The sequence below is a fragment of the Alligator sinensis genome, unplaced genomic scaffold (genome assembly GCF_000455745.1).
Source record: "Alligator sinensis unplaced genomic scaffold, ASM45574v1 scaffold129_1, whole genome shotgun sequence".
In the NCBI taxonomy this organism is placed as follows: domain Eukaryota; kingdom Metazoa; phylum Chordata; order Crocodylia; family Alligatoridae; genus Alligator; species Alligator sinensis.
Genome location: NW_005842303.1, coordinates 800,449 through 812,389, shown reverse-complemented (window position 1 = coordinate 812,389; position 11,941 = coordinate 800,449). Strand labels below are relative to the sequence as shown.

The 11,941-nt window shown below is 37.8% G+C and overlaps 1 protein-coding gene across 1 annotated transcript in view; it reads left to right on the top strand.

The window, feature by feature from the left end:
• ZNF407 (zinc finger protein 407) overlaps positions 1-11,941 on the top strand; it is a 476,517-nt gene that overhangs the window by 301,609 nt on the left and 162,967 nt on the right. Inside the window, 1 exon segment of the mRNA XM_006028300.2 lies at positions 3,378-3,461. Coding sequence (XP_006028362.1) covers positions 3,378-3,461 — 84 coding nt within the window.

Here is an 11,941-nt window from a genome sequence, read left to right as displayed (position 1 = left end):
GCTATCATATAAACATGGCATGTTAGATCAAGCACTGTATAGCAAATGAAATATTACCTTTAGATTTTTCCAGAAAGTTTTAAAGTTGCAAATTTTGAAGGTGTAATGATAAAATTGTTAAACGTATCCAGAGAAATTAAATGTATCCATCAGCACAAAAAAAACCAAATGAAAAATTATATTTAGTTTATGAAGAATTCAGCATGCATCAAGCTGCAGAGGTAGATATGAAATGCTACACAGTTGAGGCTAGTGACGCACATAATGAAAGTGTGTGTGTGTGTGTTTCAGAATATAATACAAACAAAACCTAAATTACCAATTCACTAATAGGTCTGGAAGTGAGTCATACAGAAGATCTAGTATGTAAACTTATTTCTTTGGTTCCAACATCAGGGGTCAGATAGTGTAGTTAGTAGCATTTTCACCTTAGAAGTCTTGCTGACTTCAGTTAGACTTTTATCTGAATGAGAGCTGCAGGACTTGACTTCAGATGAAAGCATTACACAGAACATGTTAATCTGTTTATTTTTAAGTGATTTTTAGTAATTTGTATCAGTGTTTCAAAAAGACCTTCCACAAAGACAAATACAAAACACCCAGCAAATTTGCAAGTTTGCAAAGGTACTATGCATACTGTGTCCTCATTAGTATACAAAGCTGCAGGGCACACTCAAGCTTGCTCAGAGATGTTAAACGCAACATGAAGTAATTCATGACAATATATAGATGATGAACAATTTCTTGGTAGGCATGGAACAGCATTTACCTTTAAAGTATTAATTTTATGCTGGCATGTTGGGTATTACAGCTAGTTAGAAAGATTTATATTTAAAATTGATTAATTAATTAATGGAATTAATATTTAATTAATTATAATTGCAATTTCTTTTTTATAGCCTTTCTATTCCCTTGCTTTGATAAGTTGATGAACTCAAATGGTAGAGAAAAGACCATGATACAAAAATCCAAGAAGAACAAAAAATGATTATAAAGAGAAATCTCTATAAAAAGAAAAAATGTTTTACTTCAGTAACAAAATTAAGCAAAATTTTGAACTTAAATGGAGCTAATTCTAATTTAAAAATTGAACTGAAATGTATTTACTTCAAAATGAAAGGCTGACTGATGTAATTCCCACTGTTTTTCTATATATTGGTTTTTGGGTTTTGTTTTTTGCTTTCTTGCTCTTAGTGACAGTTACCCAACTAATTCCTGCACTATGTGACCAAAAGGTATTCTGTAGGTGTGTCTACATGTACTCATTTACTGTACAGTAACCAAAATTACTCTGCAGAATGGGTGCATGTCTACACGTGCATGCCTGTACTGCACTGTAAATATAGTGACTTATGCTGAATTGAGCCTAAATTTGATACCTGCATCATGCAGGTATCAAATTTATGCCCAATTAGTTACTGCACAGTAATGCACATTTAGATGCCTTACTGCGCAGTAACAATGTGTGTGTGGACTGACATGGGACTCAAGTTAGTCCCACGTCAGTCTGCACACAGCGTTAATATGCTTTAATACCTGCACATGTAGACGCTGGTCTATCCCTGCTTACTGCACACTAACTTACTGTTAAGTAAATTTAAACCGACGTAAATTCTCGTGTAGACATGCCCTGTGTGTAGGATACCATCTTGGAATGCCTGTTGCATTAGGGGCTAAATTTTCAAAACCAGGCTCTAAATTTGCAAGTGTATGTTTTGACATGCAGGTTTGTTTATATAATATTGATGCTAATGTTACAAAGTTTAGATTTGCCTGCACAAGGAGCTTTTCTAAACACCTAACTACGTGGAAACTAACTACCTGTGAACATTTGGCATAAACTGTCTTTAAAGCCAATGGATGATTTTCTCTATTTCTGTAGCCAAGGGACCTTAGAATTGGGAATGCTGCCACCAGGGAATCAGTGCTTTACCTGTGGCTTTGGCAATTTTATGTGTGTGTATATAGGCTGGAGGTAGAGGAGTAGGAGCTGCCACCTGTGGCATTCTTTTTTTCATAGGCAATTAATATCTCATTAACTTTGTTTTTTACTAATGCTGCTGAAATCACTTATAGCTCAGGCTCTGCACTAATTTCATAATGGATTGCTTGTACAGGTATAAGTGGAGGTGACTGCAGGGTCTGTGGAAGGTGGGAATGAGCCAGAAAAGTTGCACAGTATGTGTGACCCTTTAGGACCTGTGTGGCCTCTCTAAGTACTGTGTATTAGAGGGGTCCACATCCCACATGATAGTCTATGAATCCTAAAAGTCCTTCCTCTGAAAGAAAGTATGAAGGAAACTATTAGATTAATCTGAAGCAGCACCCTGGCTCCTTGGTTCCCTTCCCATTTCTGTCACTGCAGGAAAGGGGATAATTTGGGTCCACATTAGTAAAGTGACTCATTTTGTTTTTAAAGCTGTTTTATAATTTCACTGGGTTGGTCCAAGATTAGCATTATTATTCTATAATGGCACTTTACGTGGGCCTTAAGAGATGAATCTGCTTAGCCATGCTAGTACTTACTGAGTAAAAATGCTACTGTGAATCGATAGATTGTATTTATAGGCAATGGGGCAAAATTTTAGATGGTATAAAAATACTAAAAACTGAACATTTACATGCTTTCAAAGTAGTGAGCCTGCAAAATCATTTTCTAATTGTTCCAAAGTTTGAAACAAAGGAATATCATTGAAGATGAATAACATGATTTTTACTTCAATTTCTGTAGTAATCCCCAGACTTGGGGTTTTTGTTTTTTAATATCATGAAAGTTTTAGAAACATAAACAGTACTGAATTGCCACTGGTACTGAGTAGTAGGGCTTTTATTGTTGCCTGGGCTTTTCAAAATAGTCAAGTAAATAATTTAATTTGTATGATTAAATAGAAGGTTACTAAAGAAGACTGTGTTCAAATCAGTTAAAATTTTCTCAGTATCCTTAATTTGTTAGTAAATTCAATATATTGTATTTAAGCAGAATCATATATACAGTATATTAACTTTTTCAGGCAATCTTTACTCAGCATAGAAAGGCCAGATGTATGGGAATTGTAAAAAATCAGGATATGCATAAAAACTGTTCAAGTGCATAAAGCAGCCCCATCTGGAAGACATCTAACAGAAATGAAGTTGTACAAAACCATTCCATTGATAATAAAGCTAATTTTTATGGGTCTGACAAGTATGTAATTATGTTCAGTGGTGCTTTTCAGATTTTATCACAGTCAATAAACCGCAGTGGTAATTTCATTCCCATTTGACATATTTACATGGAAACATTTGATTGGAGGAATTAGTAACCCTGAAAGCCTTGATAGATATGTTTTAATGATCTGTGACCTCCGCAGTCCCTCATCTGTTTATTGTTGCAACAGGCGAGAAGTCGTTCCTATGTGACCTTTGTGGCTTTGCCGGCGGGACACGTCATGCCCTCACCAAGCATCGGAGGCAGCACACAGGTCAGTAAAGCTGTCTTTACCCTTTGGTATTTTTTTTTCCACCAAGGGAATAACATTCAGACTAGGGAATTAAGCAAGTCAAATAGTACATTATAGAACAAATAATATATTGCTTCATTGTTTGCTTTGCTGTTTTCATTTTTGTAAACACTGTATAACAAGAGTCTACATTAAATGCAGTTAACTACATGTTTTAATAATTTCTATATATTTAAGCAAGGTAAAATGGTAAAGTTCTGAGATATACTTTAAATTAATGCTAAGTACACTAAAGACTTTTTTCAAGGCCCAGAAGATTACGCAGTGTGTGAAGCTTTTGCAAGAATCTTTCTGACGTGTCTCTGGGTGAAAATTAAGGACCGTATTTAGATGAATCCATTATTTTGGATTGAGTCGTAGTTCAAAGATAGCAAAGCTACAGTTAACCTTTTGCAGTTTTAAGATGGTTTGTAATTAATAGATGCAACTTTAAAAACTACCACATGGTTTGCTTATAAAGGAGGCTTTCTTTTCTAGGATTGGTAAAGCTTTCATACCACCTAGTTATAAAAATTTAGTATCAGATAAAATTAATTGGGTCTTAGCTGTACAAAACTAAAAAAGTATAAGTATTAAATATTTATTAATACATTTTACCTTAATTGTGCTTTTTAGTAGACTACAGTAAGTATTTGATTATTTGAGTAGGTTTTGCTCAAACAGATGCAGAAGTGTCACTTTTTAAACCACTGTCATTTTCATTTTAGTGACTAGCTTGAGGATAATATAATATCATCAAGAATTACTGTGTGTAGTTAAGTCAGCATTGTCTAATGTACAGTGGGCAGAAATTGTTAACATATTTAAGGCTCTAATTGTTGCATCATGAATTTTCCATGGATTTTATAATTAAACCTCTATGGGGCTTTTATGCTGTGGCACTATGTAAACTAATTCTGAGTCAGGCCACTCACCACTGTAGACCTGAATTTTCTTGAGTAAGCCCTCACTGTTTGCTTGGAAAGCCTGAACCATACATGCAGCCATGATGTCAGTTTATTAAACCAAACACATTTGGAGGGAAGGCTGATGCTCACACAGAGGTGGGTTTTTCAAGACTAACTCCTAAAATCATGACACAAATTTCTCATAAAGATAAATATACAAGGCCAAACTCTGCACTGAATTACAATGATTGCCATTTCCAGGATTAACTTTTGTGATAACAAAAGATTTACATATGTGAAAAGCTTGCTTCATTCAATTCCTACTCGCTGCTGAATGTTTGTGTTTTTAAAGTGTTCAGGATGACACATTCAGGAAATATAGTACTGTATTCTATCAGTGTATCACTTTCTGATTAATAATAACTGCTGTAATTAAGGTTGCATACTTCAGTTTTACCTTGCTTTTTCCATTTTCTGTACCTTTCAGACACTTTTGCCTATTGAACTATGGTTTACTGGTCCTGGTCTCTTCTTGAACACTGGTTCTTTGGAGCATAAGCCTGTGCAGAAACAAGTCAGAAATGTTAGAACCTTTGAGCCATGGATCATTTTTATGTTCTGTGTTTGCATTTCACCTGGCACACTGGGATTCTGATCCAGAGGTAGAACTGAGAAGTAGCACAGCAGCAGAAATAATAAAAGATGTGTTTTGGAATAGGAAAATGGGAAAAATTATCAGGATTTATAGACATACTATTGTCGGCCCTGACACACTGGAAATCCAGCACATCAGAGCAGACTTGGTTAATCGAGTCTGGGGAGCACACAAGCTGATGCACCCACACTGTATTGCATGCATTCTTCCAGCCCCATCAATGGCTGCCTCGCCCAGCCCCGCGTCCCTGCTCTTTAAAAAAAAAAAAAAAAAAAAATTGAAAAAAATAAAATGCCATGCACTCACCAGCTGCTGCCAGGTTGGGGGGGCAATCCCCGCTGCCCACCACTGCCCCACACTGCTTGGGGGGCTCTGCCATAAGCCCTCAGAAGCTCTGATGGCCACTGCAGGACCTGGTGAGTGCGGGGCTTTTTTTTAAAGAGCCGGGACGCTGGGGCCAGGTGGGGCAGCCATTGACAGGGCTGGGAGAGCAGGCAGGGGATGGGGGCTTGTGGCAGAGCCCCCCACGCAGCACAGGACAGTGGGGGGCAGCAGGGATTGCCTACCTGCCTGGCAGGAGCCAGTGAGTGCGGGGCTTTTTAAAGAACTGGGATGCTGGGGCCAGGTGGGGCAGCCATTGATGGGGCTGGGAGAGCAGGTGGGGGTCAGGGGGCACTCAGGGGGGCTTGGGAAGCAGGCAGGGGATGGGGCCTGGCAGGGGTCCCCCCATGACTCCCCGCTCCCCCCTCACCCCCTACTTACCGGCATAGAGCCTGGATCTAGCTCCCTGCAGTGGTGAGTGGGGACTTCCTGAATCTTCAGATATTTCTCTGAATCTTTTCCAAATCGATTTGGAGGCTTTGAATTGAATTCGGACCTTTTTATTGGTCCCCCGATTCGATTCAGATTCGGAGATTCAGCTGCCAAATTGGGCCACATCTCCTCCAAAACGAATCAGCACCCAAAGCTTTACACAGCCCTAATATAGACCACTCAGTGACCAAGTATGCATCTAAAATTATCTTCATCCTTAACAGCATCATTTTCTGCGCTATATCATAGGCAGAATTTACTGACGGTTGAAAAGAAAATATGTCACATGCGAGTGCTGATAGAATTATCAGTGTGCATAAAAAGTTGCAATATAAAATCAATAGAGATAAATTTACTATTATAAGGTAATTACTGTACATAAAAAGGAACAGAAAAAGGTTTCAAGGTACTACATGTTCATCCAGAGTTGCAGGAAAACAGTATGTCATATTTTCTCACATACTACATGCTGCCTCTTCCCTCCCCTCCCCACACAAACCAGTCGCACATTGGGATTCATGTATTAAGTGGGGAAGCTGATTTTCTGATGATAGAAGCACCTGGCTTTGATTCCTACTCTACAGTGTGGTAGCTGTGACATTACCATTCAGGCATTTGGGGGAGTCAGTTGACTCTAACATTATTCTTCTCTTCATAGTTGTTAATGAACATCTCTCCTTTTTAATTGTCTTGATGTTCTGTTAATCACGCTAAACTTTCTTAGGACAGTTTTGCTGTTTGTCTGGTCTCCCTCCCATTTCACAGCCTTGGAAATGCTGTTTCAAAAACAGGTTAACCCATGAATAACAGACTTCAGCAGTAGCTATGGTTTCAGCTTTAATTAAGCAGGAAAGGAAGGGTGAATCAGTTAAAGATGTGCTCTGTCCATGCTCTATGCAATCATAACTCTTGAAACATCCTTTTTTCTTCATTCTGCCTTCTAAATTAGGTGTATTATATTGTGGGGCATGTTGTATGTGAAAGTGCAATATATTAAATTATTACTTGAGAAATGGTATGTGATCACATAATTAAAGAGGCTGGATAAGGCCTCCATCTCTTTTAAGTTGGTATAGTTCCAGTGGTAAAACACTTTAGCCAAAGTTTCCAAATAGAGATGAATAAAACTAGATACCTGTACCCGTATTTAAGCACCTAAATTCAAATGGACTGTTTTTTAGAGCTTAGTACCTAAAACGCCCATGGACATTATAGAGAGCTGTTAATAGCCAAGGTGTCTCAAAATCTGGCTACTTCTTTTAAATGTCATTATTTAAAGTTAAGTGCTTAAAGTTATCTTGATGATATTTATAATTGTAACCATGTATATAACCTGATAAAACACTGTTCTGTTTCCTGGATGGTATTTGCCCTCCTCTTGCCACCCTGGTGGAAACTTCCCTGCTATGATCAAAGGCATTCACAGGTTATAGATCATGAAGCCTGCATCCAGCAGGCATAACTTTATATTTTATGTCAGGACTAGACTCTCGTTATTACTTTGCTATTAACTTTATACTATACAGGAAGTATCTCAGAGACAGAGGGATCTATCTTTTTGGCATTTATCTGCCTCTGTGGCACAAACAATCACAAATGATTCTTTAGTAGAAAAATTATCTGTGTCTTATATTTGTTTCAAAGAAAATGGCACAGTCCACCTTTTCACTGTGGTCTTTGTGCTTATGTGGGTTTCATGGTATTCTTTTCCAGTGCACAACTTTATCTCACTTCTAAGCTGCGCACACCACACTTTGTATCTATATTTCTCTTGTGTATCACTGGTTGACATGGTTTTCCCTGAGCACAGAATGCTCGAGCAAATTACAATCAGGTTTGAAGAGGCTAGGTATCAAAAATGGTCTAAATGGCTTAAATAATTCCCTGCTGCAATACAAACTGTCTAGGGGGCTGACACAAAACATCTCCCAATCCAAGATTTACTTTTATCACCTGTCAGAGACCCTTGATTCAAGGGCAAAGGAGCAAATCCTCGCATGTAGTTGAGAAGTCTTGTCCAGCTTAATAAGCCTTCCCTTCCCCCAGCCTCAAGGCATGAGATATATTGGTATCCATGAGGAACGTTCAGCATATTTGACAGATGTTTGACACGAGGGACGACTGACTCCAGGACTTACAACTTATCCGTTTGCTTCTGCTCCTTTATTCTTTATTCTGCTCCTTTTTTCTTTAGGCAAGATTTTGCTACACACATGAAATAATACCCAACTGTGTCTAGTCTCATTTTCTTCAGGGTGATTACTTGGAGAGTGAAAGTGCTATTCAACATGTGGAGGATGGCAGAATCTGGCCCTTTGTCTCTTACAGAGCAGAACATCTTGAGCATTCAGTCTAGAAAACAGAGAATACTGTTCAGAAGTTAAATGTTTTTATTATTTTTATTTATGTGTGTGTGTGTGTGTGTGTGTGTGTGTGTGTATATATATATATATATATATTCATGATAAACAGGAAATAAAAATGATTAGTCTTAACAAGTGACAGTGAATGCTTTCCCCTGTTGCAAATATGATACAACACCACACAAGACCTCTTTGATATTGATATACTTCATGGTGAACTAACATGTATGTTTGCATGACAGTTCCAAGAGAAAGGGAATAATTTGATCCAGCAGGATTCCTCCTTTGATTTAGTAGTTGACATCTCTTCTATGGCAAAAGTTTTACTTAGCAGGTATACTCGCTCTCAGTATAGCATAGACTTTCAATGCACACTGACCCTGACTTACAAAGAGATATCCTAGGGTTCTCTGGTGGTACAATAGCTTCTCATCCAGATCCAGTTCTGGTGGATTAATTTAGAAAATTCTATGATAATTTCATTAGCTCCAAAAAAGATTAGTGGCACCTGAGAACTTCAGCTGTTTCAGCACCTTTGATTTTCAGGCCATAAGTCTTCTGCATTGTGAAGAGACCTTGTTAGATTGAAATCTCTGTTCTTGTTGAACATTTTGAATTAGACAATTGTGGAACAAAGAGATAGTTGTTGTGTGTTAATGGGAGCTAGAGTGAGGAATCAAATCATTGCCCTTTATACAGTACTTGCAGGGTTGCACACAAATTGGTGTTACGTCACAACTAGAACCCAGTTTACAGGACTACAATAATGTTTATGAAGTAGTTATCCTACTGCTTCATGGCTTGGAGGGGAAGTTTCTACTTCACCAGTTGTCCTGGGATCTTACTGAGCAAATCCTATTTGTTCATGTTTTGTGCAGGCGAGAGAATCTGACCCAAGAGGCATGAAAAATTCTGCTTGAAAGCAATACTAAAAGCAAAACTTTTAGTGGTTGCTGTGTATATAATTAGTTGCATTCACACAAAATGTAAATGAACACAGTTTTTTTTAGAAAATTAAATACAATAAATAACATCACATAACAAACTGCCACAAAAATCAGAGAAAAATAAATTCATTAAATTATATTAAACTAATTTTAAGAGTCTCTATTAAACATCCAATTAAGGATCTGAGATTTAAGGCTTGAAATCTCAATGGAAACACAAATTAAATTACTGTATTTAGGTGCCATATTTCAGTACATCCTTGATGGCATATAGAATGACTGTTAGAAGAAAGTGGCACAGTGGAAGCAGGTTAGGGAAGAATGAATGACCTTGGTGTGGTGTCTAACTGCATATGAAATAAACAGACATAAATGATTTCTAGAGCCTATTTCTATAAGACCATTGACGGATCCTGTTGGCAGCATAACCATTAATCTTGATTGATTAATATAGTCACAAGAACCTGTCAATGGCAATATAGATTCTTAGTTCAACAAATACCTTTTATCTTTTAAAAAAAATCCACCCTAAGTAAAGCTAGTTGAAAGTTGGGATTTCTGTTCTTGAGGGAAATTCCACAATTCTGAGGGGGGAAATAAAAATATCAGTTTCAGAATGAAAAGTAGAATTGTTAAAATGTCCAATGGAAAGAAAAATCCCCAAACTCTAATTTAAGAATATTTGAAATATTTCATTTTGAAATTGTACAGCTGAGATAATCTGAAAGCCCAAGCTCCAAGGCTTCTGGTTCCAGGGTTTCTGAGTTCCCTAGCTCATCATCAGCACTTGTTGCTGATTGAAGGGAAGCCTGTTGGGCTTCTCAGAGCTTTCAAGTACCCTGATTGGTACCTCGTCCCAATACCAGTCTCTTGGGTGTCTAGGGAGGGGGGACCTGTAACATCTGAGATCTCTGGCTTGGTTCCCAGGGAAGAAGACTGTGTAAGAAAGACTGGAAGCCCTGAGACCTCAAGCCAGAATTTTCTGGACTCTCTAGCCCCTGTTTCAGAGTCATTAGCCAAGCCTCAGCAGAGCTGACATACAAGCCCTTGGACTGCTCTGAGGAAGTCCTCATGATACTGCTGCCCATGGAACCAGGGTACCCTAGTACTCCTCCAGACACCTTGGTAGGAAACCAGGCAGTAGTCCATCACAATTCTGCCTATATCTTACCAGAAGTTTGTCAAAACCAATATGTTTTCATGAAATGTTTAAGTTTTGATGCCTGACCAGCTCTAGCTCTGGCTTACAGATCCTTGCTGATTCATTGCTAATCGTATCTTTTCATTTCTCACCATGCACCTTACTTTTCTTTCTCTGTTTTATTCACATCATCTTGGTTCTTCTTCTTGCCTCTCCTGTCATTGGCATGGCTTTGACTTCCTTTTCCAGTGGTCTCACATTGGAGTAGTTTTACCATGCCCTCCTAGTTACTATCCATACAGCACCAGTAGATTTGGTTTAGTGTCATATTACTGACTAGTTAAATACTGTACTTTGCTGTGTTAAATCCTGTGCCTTGCCTTTTGTATCAGTTAGTGTGTGCTTAACATTGCAGGGTCTTCCTTAGACAAAAATCTGCAGTCAGTGGAATCAGCTGCTACTGCTTCAGCTGTAGGTCCTTGAGGAGGATCAATCAAACAAACTGATGACAATATAAATACAGAATCTTGTAGAGGGATCTGTAATTCCATATTTTATTTTTTCTGATCTTAGTTTTTTATATATATATATATATATAAAAATAAAATCACAGTAGTAGAGTATTACAGAACATGTTGTACATAGAAGTTCCACAAGTTAGCCAAACTTAAGGAAATGCCTAAGAGGTTTCTGTCTTTGTTCAAATACTTTCATGAATTTTTGAAGATGGTGGTCTGCACCAGATCACTGTTTGTATGATCAGTCCCATTCGCTCATTCCAATCTTGCACTCTTCAAGACATTTATAGGTCAATGTAATAAAGAAAGAAAATTTAATAATATATGTGTTTTTATCCAGATGAGTGACTCGCTTTGTGTTTCTATTTCTCATGTGAACTGCTCTTTGACTTTAATGTGCAGTTACATTACTTGGCACTGAATTTAATATATAATGTAGCCTCTTCCCTTCAGTTTTTCTCCACCTCAGCTCAAAATAAATGCTTCATACTATATAAAATATAGTACAGTAAGTCATGTGCTGTTTCATTAAGAAGAAACTTAAAATTTAAAGATACTCTGTGTTATTTTTCATTTCCAGTTAAGCCAGTATTTACAGGAGAATGCTAGAAGAATCCATGCTGAAGTTTTGTTTTTTTTCCCATGTGTGTATTGAGCAGTAGATGAAATGAAAGCTGAGATTTAGTTGGTAGAAAAGCACATGTAAAAGCTTGGAAAAGTCAGTAATAAATGTTAAATAGCTGAAGCCAAAATGGCAGGATAAGAAAGTAACTTCATACATGATATTTTGAACTGACTGCAGTGGAGAGAGCAGAGAGATGGGGGTGCCAGAGTAATGGTTGCCCAACATTTATAAATTTGCCAAATTTGAACCACGGTGACAGAAATCTCCTTTGCCAGTGGCTTAAATAAGGGCTAGCTATTTTCTGTTCATGAGTACTTTGGATTCCAGCGAGGGCATCAGCTTCTATGCATCACATGACAATCATGACTGGGAAGGATGCTGGAGCTGGTAGCATTTTTGGCTCAAACTGGAGATCACTAACAAAGACAGATCCTTGACTCTAGAATTTGCTTCATCCTTTGTTTTAATAGAGCCCGGGTTTGACAAACTGTA